The following is a 17,229-nucleotide window of genomic DNA, read 5'->3' as shown; positions in this document are numbered from 1 at the left end:
GACACAGGTGATGCAGATAAATGTATTTTATTTGTTGCTTAAAAAGAAAAAACGAAGGATAAACTAAAAACTAACAAAAGCAGTTACATGGAGGGAAAGGACAGGAAGGCTGGAGAATGAAAGCTAGACTTCTGAACACACTGTGTGTTGTTTTGGTTTTGGAAGTGTAAATGTTTTACAAAATTATAAAGATTCAAAGAGAATATGTATCAGTTAAATATTTAGGTTAATGTTGTTTGGAACCAAGGATTTTAACAGAGAATAGAGACAAATATAAAGGCAAAGAAGTTAAGCAAAAACCCTATAATCCTAAGTTTGAACAGGAAATATCAATATAAACTTGTGATGTATTTTCTCTTTGAAAAAAATTCTTCTAGCTTTGTCCACTCAAAAGATCTAGAAATAATGACAACTTGGGACCAGTGAATATCGTTGGGCCCAGATTTTGGTCTCTAATCCATTTTCCACTAAAAGAAGACAGGCTCTTTGTAGAAGTGATTAATTTTAGGTTTGGGACAGGAAAATGAGCCTGAGGAACCTGGAACATCTTATACTAGGAAGCAAGGAAAACGTCCAGGACTGTTGGGGTTGAATCAGAAGGATATGGTGGCCAACCCAAAGGGCTTCCATTGTTCATTGCAAAAGAGAAAAGAGCAGCCCTGGCTGCAGAAGCTGCCTGACATTCGTAGACAGGCCATGTCCTCCGGTTAAATGTAAGCAATCTCACAGCATACCTCAGACGGGGTTTCATTCACATTATGATAAAATGAAACCAGGCACAAAGCCAAGGTCTCTGTGTCGTCCACAAAATTCTTTTTTTTTTTTTTTTTAAGATTTTATTTATTTATTTGAGAGAGAGAGAGAGAGCACATGAGACGGGGGGAGGGTCAGAGGGAGAAGCAGACTCCCTGCTGAGCAGGGAGCCTGATGCGGGACTCCAGGATCATGACCTGAGCCGAAGGCAGTCGCTTAACCAACTGAGCCACCCAGGCGCCCCGTCCACAAAATTCTTGATCAAAATGAGTGATGGCTGCTTCTTTACCACTTACAGCCTTATCTTCATTCTAGTCTCCCCTCCCTGACATACCCAGTCATAGAATTACCCCACTTTCTGACATCCAATTTAGGGAAGCTCCTGCTTCCTTAGATCCTCCCCCAAATTACCCAGCCAAAGCCTGAATCCTATAATAGATTCCTTTTAACATTCTCTTACTGAGCCACCCTAGTGTTGTTCCCTGTGGAGTGTGTTCTCCCAACTGGTTTCACTGTAGGTTTGTTCCTGGTGTTCACTGAAGGGCACTGACACCAGATTGATGACGGAGCAGTTTGAGCAACAACAGTAACAAAAGGTGTCGGGGAACACATTCAGTGACAGTAGAGGGACCCAATCAGCAAAATTCACAAAGGGGGAAATTTTACAAGACAAACGACAAGGGAAGGAAAAAAAAAATAAAAGAGGGAGGTGGCATTTGTCCATTAAAGAGATTCAAAGACACATCCACCAGATGCAGCAAGTAAAAAATCAGCTATAAGGAGACACTTCTTGAGACAATTAGGGAGTCTTTAAACTTGCTACTAGATGATATCATAGAATGATTGTCAATTTTGTTAGATGTGATGATATTTAGTGACTACATTTTTAAAAAAGTAACTGTTAGAAGAATTTGCGTATGAAACGATATGGTATGTGGGGTTTACTTTGAAACTGTCTGCAGGGGTAAGTGGATCGGGTATAGGGAAAAAACAGATTGGCCTTGTGTGAATAATTGTTGAAACTGGGTGATATGTATGCAGGAGTTCATCATACTGCTTCTCTACTTTGTATGGATTTGAAAATTCTCCTACTAAGGAGTTTCTAGACGCCTTTTGTATTTCTTTTTCTGTGAATTTCCATCTGCACCTTACTTCCCCATTTTTCTGTTGGGTTTTTGTCCCTTTTTTTTTTTTTTTTTTAAAGAAGGAATCTTTACTAAGAAAATTAGCCTTTTGTCATGTTTTATATATAGTTTTCATTTGTCTTTCGGGTTTATGCTACTTTTAACCTGTGGAGAATTTTTATTTTGTCAAACAGTATGGCTTGACTGTTTTATTTTGTTGTCTCGAAAAACCTTCTTGTCTCTGGGACTCTTTAAAGTTTTTCTTTTATGTTTTCATGAAGACTTTTTTAATGACTGAAGTACACTTCTGATATGCTTGGACTATTTGGTCATCCTAATTTACTTTGCAAGTATTTAGAGCTATTCTCCCCTTGAGCCCTGCCACAAGAATATATAAGGAAAAATGTTGTGCAGTTGCTATCCTGTGCAGATTTAAATGTGAACACCCAGAGAATTAACTGTAAACAAAGTTTGGTTGCTAATTTTGTCCTCAAATAGGAAAACTACTGGGAAATCTATCGTTTACAAAATTGCCAAAACATGCTAAGTACCGTATAAACATATTAACAGTATAGTTTAACCTTTCCAATTTTAGAACAGTTTCAGTGTTTGCTTAAAATAGAGAGACATTCCCTTGTAGCTCCTTTCGTAGGGCCTATGGGTCACCTCCCTTTGAAGTCAGCATCTTCAGACTTGCTCCCCTCTTAGATGTCATGCCTTTGTACGGGCAGAGCAGGAAGTACCCAGGTACCCAGCGTCTACTCTCTGTAGGACGAATGAATGTTACTGGAATGTCTTCTTCAAGGTTGGTTCCTGGAGACCTGTTAGGACTCCAGGGATGGATCTTCTAACCATCACATCTAAAGCCAGAAAGAGAGGTGCACAGCGAGACCTCACCGGAACCTTCGCCTTTCCAGGGAAGGGGTGGTGCGAGGCCGGCCTCCTGTGCTTATGTTTGAAATTGGACCATCCTGTGTATTCTCAGTTGAAAATTAATTCTGCAGTTAGTGCTCCTCTTTTAGAACTTTTAGAAATCATTTAAAGGAAATTAAAGTTGAGGAAGTACACTTGATATACTGTATTTTAAACATTCGCTGTACCAAAAAATGTTATAGTGTAATGTAAATCAGTTTCCCACTACAAGTAGAAAACATTCTGACTAGGAAGAAATTTTTCTTCTCTGAAAATACCCACTTTCTTTCTCAGAATTAGAAGCGTGAGTCTTCACCTAGTTCTTTCCAGCGTTAGGTGTGAAAACCTGACTAGTGTGACAATTGCTTCCAAAGATGGTGTCACAGTTTGAGTTAGCTTAATGTTTTTCAGGAATAAGCCTATGAATTTATAGGATCATTATCTCTGGAGGTTCACTTCTGTATGCTCATGGATTGTTGTGCTGTATTTGACTCTTGTTTTGTTAGTGTCCCCAGAGGTACCATACAGCCGTGAAGGCTTTTCCTACTTAAATTGATACGCCTGGTTCTCAGAGTGAGACCAGGGGGACTGATTGATTGGGTGTCCCTAATAGGAACTCACAATTAACCTTCCTTTGTCACAGGTTTTTATGTTAAATGGTATTGATAATAAGTATATTTTTATTCTATGGATATCCTTACAGTTCAGTCTCAACCATAGGATTTGTGGGGATAAAAAAAGTAAGTATATGAAGACCCTTGGTATGATTGGGAAGAGGCTATATAAACTCAAGATGCTGTATTTTATTTTTTAGATGATTTCTTAGCAGTAATCAAATGCATTAATCAACTTCTGATTAGCTGGCTCATTTGTAAGAGAATTGTCTTTAAATATATTGCTTTCAAATTATTCCTGATGTAATTTAGCAAAAGAGGTGATGAAGTTCTTTGTTGACCTATTATCTCGTTTGCTTTTATTCTTTGACTTACTGTAGTTTGGCAGGAAGCCATTTATACCAAAACATGTAATTACTTTTTAATCCCAAATAAGTTTGAAATGTAAATGAATGATTTTTGATCTGGGATATGAGGGGATGGGAAAAGGGTGTTTTTTTGGGGGGGGCTCTTCTTGAATCATTCATTTACTAATTTCTGTTTTTTTCCAACTTCTGAAAAGAACTGGAGGGAGCTTTTATTGACATCCTCTTATACAGTAGAGTTGTGTGTAACAGAGCTAGTATGTGGAAAATGAGTGACTGAACGTAGAGACGAACATGTGCCATCATATCTAGATTGGTGGTCCAGTCCGTGTATCACCTCCTCTGGGTGGCATTTCAGCACATGGATGCCAGGGCTCTTGTGGAAGAGGCCCTTTCTGGTTTCAGAGTTCTGCTGGTAGTTGCCATGTAGCCAGGACTCAGAGCTGCTGCCGTAGACAATGATACTTTTGTAATTCAGTTTATAATTTTGCTCTGAACTTGCTGGCGCTCATTGAAAAAAATGAGAAAACAGGAGCTTCAGAGATCTTGCTATCTTAAAAACTTGCACCCCACTGGAAGAGGCACTTTGTCTTTGCCCTGAAACCAACAGAGTTTGGTTCTGTAGATGTCTACAACTGCTCACTGTCTTTAATAAATAGTTTTATCAGAGGATTCAGAAACATTCTTTACCTGGAGGGCTTTTTATTGATCCTTGTTTGAAGCTGATGATATAAAAATCCTAACCGTATGAAGGTGTTTCTACATGAACCTAAATGCAGCTTCTTGAGGCCAAAGGTTGCATTTTATCCGTGTGCGTTTCCAGCTCCAAGCATCAGTTTCTGGCACATATTTTGGAGGTGTTTTATAAATGCCTTTGGAATAAAGGAGTTCAAATATTAAATATTCTGATTCTGGTGAACTAAATTGTTGTAAAGATAGAGCTTAGAAAATCTAGAGTAAGAGATGATTAGCATGTTTCCTAGACCATCTGTCACTAATTTCAATTGTTTCTGCTTGGCACTGAAGACTTGTTTGGGGGGTGGGGGGACGGTAGTGCATGTAAAGTTTAAAAAAATCTAAAAAACCTCTTAGGTTATTCTGTACCCCTCTGTTTGGTGGCTAAAAGTCAGTGCAGTGTTTAAAAAATTGACATTCTTATTATCTAGGGAGGATTAATGCAGTCATTGGTTTTTCCAATAGCAACACCATTGTAATAAGTGGTAGCTGTTCTTGTTTTGCCCCCATCCAGTATGTTTGATGGATTCACCAGAGCTAGCCTTTGAAAATGTAAGCCAAAGCATGCTACTTCTCTGTGCAAAACCTTCCCAGGATTTCCCATCTCCCTGAGATCCAAAGTCAGTGTCCTTACAGTGAGTGGCCTGTGTGTTGGGCGTGACCACCAGGCCTGTGCTCTTTTATATCTCTGACATCAGCTAGTGCTGTCCCCTGGCGGATTCTTCTCCAGCTGCACCCACCTCCTTGCCACTTTGGCTTCCAGAACGAGCTGGCCATACTCTTGCCTTAGGGCCTTTGCACTTGCTGCTCCCTCCATGTGGGATGCTCTTCCTCTAGACGACTGCATGGCCAGCGTCCCTCACTGTGTTGCAGGTCTCTGCTTAAGTGTCATTTTCTCGTAAGGCTTTACCAGATCATCTTTTACATTTTACCCCCATCCCCCTCCCCTCTTCCTACTTTATTTTTTCCCTTAGCACTTATTACCATTGGACACTGAGCATGTTTTAATTTTTAACAGTTTCTCTATCTTAAATTTAAAAAAGCTTAATGAGGGCAGTGAGTTGTAATCACTGATCACAGATAACCATAAAGAGTGCATGGCTGAGGAAAAGAAAAGAAACTGGATAACCATTTGGAAAACCATTTGGTCACTGATCACAGATAACCATAATAAATAAAATAATAATGAAAAAGTTTGAAATACTGCAAAAATTTCCAAAATTACGCAGAGACACGAAGTGAGAAAATGCTGTTGGAAAAATGGCGCCAATAGACTTGCTATGCAGAAGGTTGCCACAAACCTTCAATTTAAAAAAAAAAAACAACACAGTATCCATGAAGCGTAATAAAGCAAAGCGCAGTAAAAGGCAATAGGCCTGTAATTAGCATCCGTAAGGACAACCTTTGAGATAATACCACTTGTAATGCTTTTCCAATTGTGGGTGTGCACATGCGCAGGGGAAGGGTGATTCCATAGTCACCAAGAATATATTGGTATTATACTATTTCTGTTTTACCTATTGGGTCTATAGAACTCTTTTCATTCTTTTTTTAATTGTGGGGGAAAAATAACAACAGAGAATCACAAAATTTACCACCCTAACCATTTTTTAGTGTACAGTTCAGTAGTGTTAGGTATGTTCACTCTGTTAACTTACAGGAAAAGCATATCAACCAGTTCTATTTTTGTATATGCCTCCATCTTAATTTCAAAGCTCTTAATTTTATTTCTAAGATCTTAGGTTTATTTAACAGCATGTTTTTTCTTTTATGTAATTTACTTTCACATTATAAAATGTATATTTTGGTGTAAGCTGGGGAAATGTAGGTGGTCTGCTTTTTTAACACGATTCACCCCTGGAAAACCGTATGTCAAAAAGCAGGACAAACTCCTTGAAAAAACAGGCTGTTACTCATTTGTTGTATTTCCCAAATTACCTAGACTGTGAATGGCCTAAACCATAGAATGAGCACCAGGATACCACAGTAGCAAAGGAAGAGAATGTTTCCAGAAGGAAAGAATGAACAACAGTGTTGTATTCTCCTGAGCAGGCAGATGGGCGGGTGCGCTGTCATTTGGATTCAGTGCCCTTAGCAAGAGCAGTAGGAGCGGATCCTGAAGGTGAAGTCTGGACCGAGCCAGGTGTGGCGCCAGGGAGGAGAATGGACAGGTTGGTAGGGGCAGGTGATTATTGAGACATTTACATGAAAGGAAGAAGAAAGTTAGGATGGTAATGGGGAGAGACTAATTAATAGTGTAAGTCCTAAGAAGGTGGGAGGGGATGGGATACGAGGCAGAGGTAAAGGACCTGACATTTGGTAGAGGAGCAGAGCTTCCCTGAATTGTGATACGAGGGAGGGAAGATAGGATGGATGCCCCAGGTGGGCTTGATGTGGGTGAAGGTGGTATGTAGGTTTGGGTCTTAGAAAGATAAAAGAATTCCCAAACAAACAAACAAACAAGTAAGATAAAAGAATTCCCACTTAAACCTTCAGTTTTCTCTGTGAACTGGGAGATGAGGTCATCTGTTGAAATTTATGAGTTAAGAAAGGGAAGGACGGTTTTGAGGAGAATAAACGGTTCGACATAGTCATTGTAGAAAGTGGGAAGAGATGTCAGTTGCCAGGCTTATAGAAGGAGGGCAGTGTCCATTGCAGTTGAGTGAGGTACATTAAGCATAAAGTTAGATACTTGAGAAGGAAAACCCTTTTTGCTGTTTAATTTCACACATTTATTGAATTCCTACCTACTGCATGTGTTGGAAGACAGTTCTAGTACCCAGGGAGCTTAGAAACTTACAGAACATTTATTACATAAAATAAGAGGTGAGAACAGTCCTAAAACTTAAGAGATCAGATCTGATTGAAAGAGAGAGATCTTTGGGTTTGGAAAAGACCTGAGTCAATGTAGATGGGGGAGGGCGAGAAAAAGCTTTACACCCCTGAGTGAAGAGAAGAATCCGTAGGTACCATGTTAATGGTTGGAATGGTGAGTAGTCCAGTTTGTTCAGAATTATCCCTGAGTCAGTATGTCTCCATGCAGTTTAAAAACATAGCAGAGAAGCTTAGTGATTTAAAGAAGATTTCCTAAAAGTATGTGACCACCCCCCCCAGGGGAGCTTATGTGCATATCTATTGTAGGGGAACGTAGGACTAGTCATCCAGTGTATAACAGGCTTTATTGCTGTACTGTAAATTCCCAGTTTGGATCGGATGAATTTGTAGAGCTCATCAAGTGTAATTGATACTTTTCGATCCATTCAAGCTTTTTTTCTGTCTTGAAAATTATTCCAAATTTGAATCCAGGACTTGAGAAAAATGTCAGTTGTCTAAATACAGTACCATATTGTGATAAATATAGCTATTGAAATTTAAAAAATCTCTTCACAAAACTTTATTTTAATATTCACAGCAGAACTTTTTTGGGAATGTTATCTGAGAAACAGGACCATTTTATTATCAGAGCTGACTATTAATTAGGGTATTGTTTCAGATATAAAAGTTGATCTGCCACTGAAATTCTATTTGAATATGTATAGTTCCAAGCTTGCTTTGTGTATTTAATAACTTTAGTACCATAATTACTCTGTTTACAATTAAATTTTGGTGAATATGCTAATACGGAATATGGCAGTGAGTGATTTCAGCAAAGGGCAGTGCTGATTTGCATCTTGATGTGCTTTTCACTTGCATCTGCATTTCATTTACTATCACTGGGAAAAGAAATGGTCAGATTATGTAATGGATTTTGTGACAGTGAAGTTTTCCTTTTCTTTGAAACCTCTTTGTAAGCTACCATAATAGTGGATTTGCTTTGCTCCCAGTGGGCAGAAGTGATGCAGAAAGGTTGAATTTGGTTGAGGTTTGTGTCCTCCAGTGTATTGTTTAATAGAAACCTAATGTAGGTATGGGTTTCATCATTAGAAGAAACCTATAATATATTGAGGTGATTGTAGAATTCAAATTAGTGTTTTAAGTTCTTTATGAACGTCACTGAATAAATGAGGCAGATGCTTATTATGGTTGTAAAACTTAACAGTTTTTGAGCAGGGGCTTCTGGTGTTAAATACTTCTTTCTTCTTTTCAGAAATCACCTGAAAAGGAGCAAGGAGATTGAGAAACACAGCTCTCATATTCTCTGAAACTAGGAGACTTCTGTGACCCTGAACCAGGAAATAAGACGGGTGGCCAAGCGCTGTGAAAGTCAAATGGGGGTGTGGTAGGATGTGGAAAGGGGACACTGGCGGGGCTGGGACACAGACCTCAGACCAAGCTGGAGGACGGGTGTTCACCAGAGTGAGTGGAGCACAACCAGTTGGGGCACAACCAATAAGCCTTTGGTTAGAAGAATAAGAAATGGTGTTCTGGTGTTGGCAGAAAACTTTATATGAAAAAAAGAGAAAGAAAAGAAAGAACAACATTGTGCGAACTTTTTTTGTCCTTAGTTTACTTAGGCCGTATGGTATATTTAAGTTCCTTGAACCCTGTGGATCTCCCTAATGTGCACGCATGGCTGAGGAAAAGAAAAGAAACTGGATAACCATTTGGAAAATTCTGGATTCCTCTGATTATCTTATACCAGTATAAGTGTAGACAAATCAAAATTTCATCAGCAAAATATGAAACCATAAAATAACTAAAAGAAGACATGGGAGATATTTGAAAAGAGTAATTTGACTGGGAGGGGACTTTCCAAGGATGACATAAAGTCCAAAAGCTAAAAATAAACAGTATCAAAAGATAAATAGGGAAGACTGTTTGCAATATAAAGAGCTAATTTCTTCATAGAGAATATATAGAAAGTACCTATAAATAAAAAAGCAAAAGGCAACTGATAGTTCTTAGGAAATGAAGTACAGATTTTACTTCGTGCGTGTGTGTGTGTGTGTGCGTGCGTCTGATTGGACAAGCTCATAGAGTATGAAAAGATTCTCAGTTTCTGTCCCTTGGTGATTGTTAATTATAGGAACAGCAATTTTTTAATGCTTAAAATCATAAAATATTTCACAATACAGAAGACCTTATTAAGTAGATACAGACTTAATGAATTATAAGGTACTGTTAGAACCACCACCCACATCATGAAATAGAACCACCTGCCCGTCCTCATCACAACTTTCTTACACTTCCTGAAAGTAACTTTTGTCTTTTATGGCAATCGCTTCCTTTTTTTATCGGTTCACCACACAAATACGCATCCCTAAACTGCGGTGTAGATTTGCCTGATTTTGTTTTGTTTTGGATATGTTGTATTAAGTCTTTTTGCATCTGGTTCTCTTCTCCCCCATCTCTTCTTTTTTTCCCTTTATCTGTTGAAGAAATGGGATTATATGTACTCTAGGGTTTCTCACCCTTGGGACTTTGCTGATTGCATTCCTGTGCTATAGTTTATCATGTTCTTCTGTTCTTTTCATATCCTGTGAATTGATAGGCTTGATCAGCTTCAGGGTCTATTAATTTTTTATTTTTCTTTTTTGGCAAGATTACTTCATGGGTAGTGGCATGTACTTTTATCAGGAGGCATATAATATGTCTGGACATCTCTCATATTTTGATGTTAGTAGCTATCAGTGCTCAGTGTCTAGATCCATTAATTCATTAGGAGGTGGAAATGGTGTTAACCTAAAACCATTCTTACTCATTTATTAGCTGAAATTTTTCCATAAGGAGAAATTTCTCTTCATCTAATATTTGGTTACCCAGTGGTACAATTCATATAAGAAAGAAAGGATAAATGCTTGATTCTTTTCCTTCCCTTTTTTTTTTTTTTTAAAAGAAGCTTTCAAAATTGAGTGGTTTCCTATTATTCTCTAGAGGTGACTGCTTAGGTTTTATTAACTATTATAAACTCTTGGATTTACCCATTTTATGTGTTTTAATCCATAGTGGTTATTATCTTTATTGACTCAGATTGGCCCATCTCTGGTCAGTGGGAACACCTAAGTTGGTTCCTTAGACATATCTGACATCACTCTCGTAGTTTCTGATAGCTTCCTTGACACCTAGAAATGACAAGATGTTCCAAGTCTGTCTTGTACATTTCTGGCTCCACATCTGGAATCGGTCCTCTCTTCAAGAAATCTGGTTTCTTTGACAAGAAACAGTATTTTTAAGAATACAATTTGTATACTGTTGATACTCATTACTACTGGGTTGGTTATTTGTTTCTAAGCTTTTTTGTGGCTAGGGCTAGGAAATGCAAAGGTGGTGTGTGTGTGTGTGTGTGCGCGTGCGCGCAAGAGTGCATTTTGTAAAAAATAAAATAACCTCTGAAAACTATTTTCAAATAAAGCATTTTTAGTCTTACCTCTTCTCTCATCTGTATCCCCTTTCTTTTGTATTTGAATCTCGATTTTTAAGGATACAAGGGGATGGCAGAATTAAAATATCACATAATTACTCATTTGCATTATTCCACAGCTCTGTGTATAGTAACCTTAGTCTACAAAACCAGGTATCACTTATAGTATGATTACTGGAGAGTTGGGTGTTTTTGCATATGTTCTCCCATGTTTTACAGTTGTACTGTATCTACTTCATCAGAACATATGCCCATTATATATTCTGTCCTCTCCTTATAGTCCTTATTGAGTCTTCTACAAATCAGTGTCTGCTTACTGCTCACTATCAGTTCTTACAGCAACATATCTTTAGGCATTTTGGATATCTGAGGCTTGTTCTCTGGTGGATTCTTATTCCCTTTTTCCATGTTGAGAACACTCTGGTCTTTATACTTGAAATTTAACTTAGTATAAAATCTTCAGTTCTTGTTTTGTCTTAACTATGTTACTTCCCCTTTTTTTTCTGGCATAAGTGTTGCTGTCAGAGTGATGACAGTCTGATTTATTTTCCCTATAAAAGATCTGTTTTTGGCCTGGATGCTCAAAGAATACTTTCTTTTTCGTGGAGTTCTGTAATTTTACTAGGTGATGTTGGAGTGCGGGTTGTCCTGGGCTGATTTCTCGGTGTACTCTGTAAGGTGTGACCTTTAATTTTGTAATTTCACTTTTTTTTTTTAAAGTTTAGGAAAGTCTTCTTAGATTAAAGCATTTTTAGTATTCTCTTCCCTTGCTTTGATTGTCTTTGTTATATGTTCACTGGCTTTTCTTTTTCTGCATTCTAAATCTCTGATTTTCTCTTGAAATGTTTATCTTTTTCACCCTTTTTGATTTTTAAATTTTTTTCCTTTTCACTTTCTATTTTTGTTAAGTCACTGTGTTTAAATTGTCTTCAGTCTGATGTTCCTTCTAGCTTAGTTTTCATCTCTCAAATGTTTGTGACTTTTTAGTTATTTCCTTCTATCCCTTGGTCTCTGAGTTTTTCTAAATCTGATCTCTTGTTAATCTTTCTATATAAAGATTTTTAAGCTTGTTTTGAAATATTGGTTCATAGCTCTCAGCTTTTTGGCAAGCATGTTTTATGTATTTTTTTGCAGGGATTTTTAAAAAAATTTCAATTTGCACGGGACTAGGCCTTGATCCTTTTTTGTTGCTGAGTTTTATAAGCAATTATTTTTCTTTTATGTGCAATTAGTTCTAGATGGTATAGTTCAGGTTGACTTTATGTCATTTTCTAGAGCCTCCTCTTCTGTTCTGTTTTGTTTTGTTTTGTTTTGGTATAGTGTTCCAAAACAATGGAGGCTAACTTATAAATCCACTTTTGTGTTTGAACCTTCTTTTTCCTTTCTTTGTATTAGCTTTGTGATGCTCAGTTTGGATTCCATTCCCAGCCATTTCTTGTCCACCTGGGGAGGTTTTGACCTGAGAGTGTTTTGGCTGGTTGGTCTTGCGAGTTGTGGAGGTCAGCCTGCTCCAGCCCCTCCAGCAGAGCCCTGCATGAGCCCGCTGCTGGAGTGTGCACAGCCCTTCCCAGCTTGGGCTGCTGTTCCCACGTTGTCTCTGTGCTTCTGAGAAGTAACCTGGGGTTACTTGGGGATTCTCAGATTCATCAGAGACACCGCCCTCGCTTCTGCTGCTTCCCTCACAGCTGCTGGTAGCACGTAGGTCATCTTGCTGTCTGAGGCTTCTTCACCCACTCCCATTTTGGGGTTTGTGGATGTAGGGAATACTGTCGCTTAGTTTTGTTGTAGATGTTGCCCATCGGGTTTGCGTCCTGCTCTCCAGTTGTCCTATTTGGTTTTATGGGGAAATTTCGGGAGATTAAACAGGTGTGCTGCCAGTCCCACCATCTTCAGTAGCAGCAAACCTTTGGAAGCAGTGGTTTGTTCAGGGATTCAGGAGACTCACAGTGATGGCTGACTCTGTGAGACTGCTTTTAGGAAGGAAAGAAAGTCATTCCAGACTGCATTAATTGTTACAAGTAGGCTATAGGAATAAAACTCAGAATAAAAGCTAACCACTTAATTTGGAGGAAAAACACTTTTTGTTGACTGCAGTTTATGTTGAGTAGAAGGTGAGCTAGCATATTGCATTTGAAATATGGTCACTTTTGGAAAGGAATTCCAGTAAAACACAAAAGATAGTCTGGTTACTATCTTAAGTTACAGAAAGAGGAAAAGATTTTTTTTTTAACTCATTTTAAATTGTCTTGACTACTGTAAGGAAATCATCAAATAGGAGATTACTCTGATGATTTGTTACAGTGAGGTAAATTTAGAAGGCATCCATTTTAGTATTTGGAAGTGCTATGCCTTGGTTCGTTTGTTCTTTCTTTCTTTCTTTCTTTTTTTTTCCTTTTTTTGGTCTTGGTTATTTCTTGCACTCAGTCTACAACCATCGCTGTAAAAGTCACCTTGTCTGGTGTATTGAGTCTGGTCTGTTACGGTTTACACTGAAATTCCATTCAGGAAGATTTTATAATGATTAAAAATACACATTAAGAGAATTGTTTGATAGGAAGAAATAATAGCCACATTCATTTATTTTGAAGATGTTTTGTTAGAGAAGATTTAGACAATGAAGAGGGATTGGTATTCTATAGGAAAAATTAAATTTAAAAATCCCCAATAAGTTAATAAAGAGCATTTGCATATATGGAGTTTATGTATGTGGTGTGGTAGTGGGTGGAGATTTGCTAAAAAAAAAAAAAAAATCCCCCTCTAGTATTTTGTATAGTACTTAGAATATCTAGGCTCCAAAGCAAACCACCTTATGTAATGTAACAAACCTGTCTTTCACCTGAACAACCATTTCAAGTGTTGCAGACTATAGCCTCTGAGAAAGTATTTGTTTTAAATATTTATTTATTTGAGAGAGAGAGAGAGAGAGAGATAGCATGAGATGGGGGAAGGGGCAGAGGCAGAGGGAGAAGCAGGCTCCGTGACCGAGGGACTCCATCCCAGGACCCTGGGATTGTGACCTGAGCTGAAGGCAGATGCTTAATTAAGACTGAACCACCCAGGCGCTCACTACCCGAGAAAGTATTTGTTTTAAATCTTTTCAATTAGTAATGTAGAACTGAGAGTTTGAGCTCCCCCCCCCAACCTTCCCCCGGGGGTTCTTTCTCTACATCTCAGCGCAGTTAAAGCCCAGAGAGAAGTGACTTGATCACAGTCTCCAGACTAACTGGTATCATAGCTGCAGTGGAATCGGGGGCTTTTGAGTCTAGCCCAGGCGGTTTTCACCATAACACGCTGCTTTCTCTGAATGTTATGTTCACCTTGGCCGTGAGTGAGAAAGGTGAATCCAGATTCATTGCCAAGGGGTGAGAAGGGAAGCATGGACCTCTGGGGGTCACCAGCTTGGCCTTGTCTGTGAAGCCAAATGACCAAAGAGCCACTGTTCCCTTGTCACTGTTTTGAAAGGTCCTCTCCTTCACTGTGGTGACTTTTGTAATTGTGGGCCGTGGTGTTGAGGCTTTGAAGCCAGAAGCCAGGTTAGTCCTCAAAGCAGATTTCTGTTGCTTTGCCACTTTCTAGGTACATAGCCTTGGACAGCTTGCTAAACTTTGCCGAGCCTTCATTTCCTCATCTGTAAAATGGGGATGATAATGTAATCTTCACAGAGATGTGAGGGTGGATCGGGGCCTGTGTGTAAAGTATCTCCTGTAATGTCATAAATCCTCGTCCACATTTGAAAAGCACCTTTGTAGCACAGAGCTTTCCTTAGTGGAAAATGTTTATAGCATTTTGAGGATTAGAATTCTGAGTGTCGCTTTCTTTCATTTTATAGTGAAAATGCCTCGTGTAAAAGCAGCTCAAGCTGGAAGACAGGGCCCTGGAAAGAGACGACTTGCAGAACACTTTGCAGCTGGGGAGATAATCACTGATATGACGAAGAAGGAGTGGAAACTAGGATCGCCCATTGGCCAGGGTGGCTTCGGTTGTATATATCTTGGTAAGTGTACCAGTCCAAAGATTTACATGTTTCTTATCAAAATAGTTTCTCAGTTAGGAGCTTTTCCAGGATGTTCCTAGTTATCTACATTCAATACTGTATGATTTGGCAAAGATGCATCAATGACACAGGAGTGGAAAAAACGGTAGTTGATTTAGTCACAGTAGAAAGAGAGGGTGATACTATCCTTTAGATTTAATTTTATTATCCTTCAGATTTTTAAGAGATTCTGTATAATCTTAACTCTTCTGAGACCCAGAGAAAACCATGGCCATCTTTCTTTCCCCACCTCCACTCAGTTGGGATTTTATTCCCTCTGTTTTGGTTTAATTTGGAGATTTTCAGATAACAGGGATGGATTTTTTTTCTTTCTATATAACCCCTGTAGTCATTGTAGTGGAATTGAGAGAATGACCTAAAAATTACATACTAGGCCTGATTAAATGTGCTATTAATTAAGATACTTAGCCTGAAGTTTTGAGTGACCTATGTGGAACCCTGAGTTCTGTAGGCTAACTAAATTGTTGATATAAAAATATTTTACCTGATTGCTTCTAAAGGTGACTGCTTCACCCAGAGTATTAATAGTGATACAGTATATTTCAGGTTTGCTTTTTTTTAAAAATTTTATTTTGTTATGTTAATCATCATACATTACATCATTAGTTTTTGATGTAGTGATCCATGATTCATTGTTTGTGTATAACACCCAGTGCTCCATTCAATACGTGCCCACTTTAATACTCATCACCAGGCTAACCCAACCCCCACCCCCTCCCCTCTAGAACCCTCAGTTTGTTTCTCAGAGTCCATCATCTCTGATGGTTCATCGCCCTCTCTGATTTCCCCCGCTTCATTTTTCCCTTCCTACTATCATGTTTGCTTTTGAAATTTCTTTCTAACTTTTCCATGATAGGCCTTTATTCCACCTCTAATCTCGATTTAGTTATTTACTTAATTATTTAATTTCTGCCATGAGGTTTATAAAATATTATTTTTAGTAAAGGAACCCTTTTTTCTTTCAAGCAACATCTTACTCAGGATACTAGTATTAGTTACTAGGTCAGCATTAGTAGTGGAAACTTCTTAGCTCTGAGATTCTCGGGTCCTACTCTGGGCCTAGGAATCAGATGCTGTACGTAGGGAGAGGGCCTAGTAATGCGACTGAACAAGTCTCCCAGGTGATTCAGATGCTTGCTGACGTGTGAGAGCCACTGGTGGAGATCAAGAACTCTTACTCAGGAGGGTCCGACTCCAACTCCTCCAGGACCAGCGGGGTGTAGGGTTAGTTGCAGCCTCTAGGTGTGTGTTCCTGAGACAGCTTGAAGCCTAGTACTCTGTTGTATGTTGTAGATTTCTCTAGGTCAGCTGCACCTGCCTTTGGGAGACAGGTATTGATTCTTTAGGTTTGTTCAGGGCCAAGCCTCTTCTAGTAAACTAGGCTATCTGTTAAGGTGAAAATCCTCATAAACTATGAAAGGTTAGCAACTATCTTGGCCAGGTATATAGGTTTTGACCTTGTGGGTTAGCGATGGTAGATTCTATAAGCTGTTTATGCTGCAGAATGTGTGGACTTAGGATATCCCATGTTCAGAAGGGGAACTTGAAGCAAGTAGGTTCTTCATTTTGTATTAGTTAATTTGCTTTTGTAACTTTTGGAACATTTGCAACTCACATTGCATTTGTGCTATTTTATTGGTATTTATATTTATCATTAGAAAGTGCCATCTAATAGTGAGTACTATTTTTAAAAAAATTTTTTATTGTTATGTTAATCACCATACATTACATCATTAGTTTTAGATGTAGTGTTCCATGATTCATTGTTTGTGCACAACACCCAGTGCTCCATGCAGAACGTGCCCTCTTTAAAACCCATCACCAGGCTAACCCATCCTCCCACCCCCCTCCCCTCTAGAACCCTCAGTTTGTTTTTCAGAGTCCATCGTCTCTCATGGTTCGTCCTCCCCTCCGATTTCACCCCCTTCATTCTTCTCCTCCTGCTATCTCCTTTTTTTTTTTTTTTCTTAACATGTATTGCATTATTTGTTTCAGAGGTACAGATCTGTGATTCAATAGTCTTGCACAATTCACAGTGCTCACCATAGTACATACCCTCCCCAGTGTCTATCACCCAGCCACCCCATCCCTCCCACCCCACCCCCCAATCCAGCAACCCTCAGTTTGTTTCCTGAGATTAAGAATTGAGATTAAGAATTCCTCATATCAGTGAGGTCATATGATACACGTCTTTCTCTGATTGACTTATTTTGCTCAGCATAACACCCTCCAGTTCCATCCACGTCATTGCAAATGGCAAGATCTCATTCCTTTTGATGGCTGCATAATATTCCATTGTATATATATACCACATCTTCTTTATCCATTCATCTGTCGATGGACATCTTGGCTCTTTTCACAGTTTGGCTAT

General features: G+C 38.8%; 1 protein-coding gene across 4 annotated transcripts in view; it reads left to right on the top strand.

Moving 5' to 3' along the window:
* Nucleotides 1-17,229, top strand: part of VRK1 (VRK serine/threonine kinase 1) — an 81,842-nt gene that overhangs the window by 17,395 nt on the left and 47,218 nt on the right. For all 4 annotated transcript variants that reach the window (XM_021679687.1, XM_044917978.1, XM_021679688.1 and 1 more), the window contains exon 2: nucleotides 14,634-14,798. In XM_021679687.1, the coding sequence (XP_021535362.1) occupies nucleotides 14,639-14,798 (160 nt within the window). In that variant the 5' untranslated portion in view covers nucleotides 14,634-14,638. The remainder of the gene's footprint in view (nucleotides 1-14,633; nucleotides 14,799-17,229) is intronic.

The sequence above is a fragment of the Neomonachus schauinslandi genome, chromosome 9 (assembly GCF_002201575.2).
Source record: "Neomonachus schauinslandi chromosome 9, ASM220157v2, whole genome shotgun sequence".
NCBI classification, from domain to species: domain Eukaryota; kingdom Metazoa; phylum Chordata; class Mammalia; order Carnivora; family Phocidae; genus Neomonachus; species Neomonachus schauinslandi.
The sequence above is the reverse complement of the archived record's forward strand: the minus strand, read 5'-3'. Positions and strand labels throughout refer to the sequence as shown.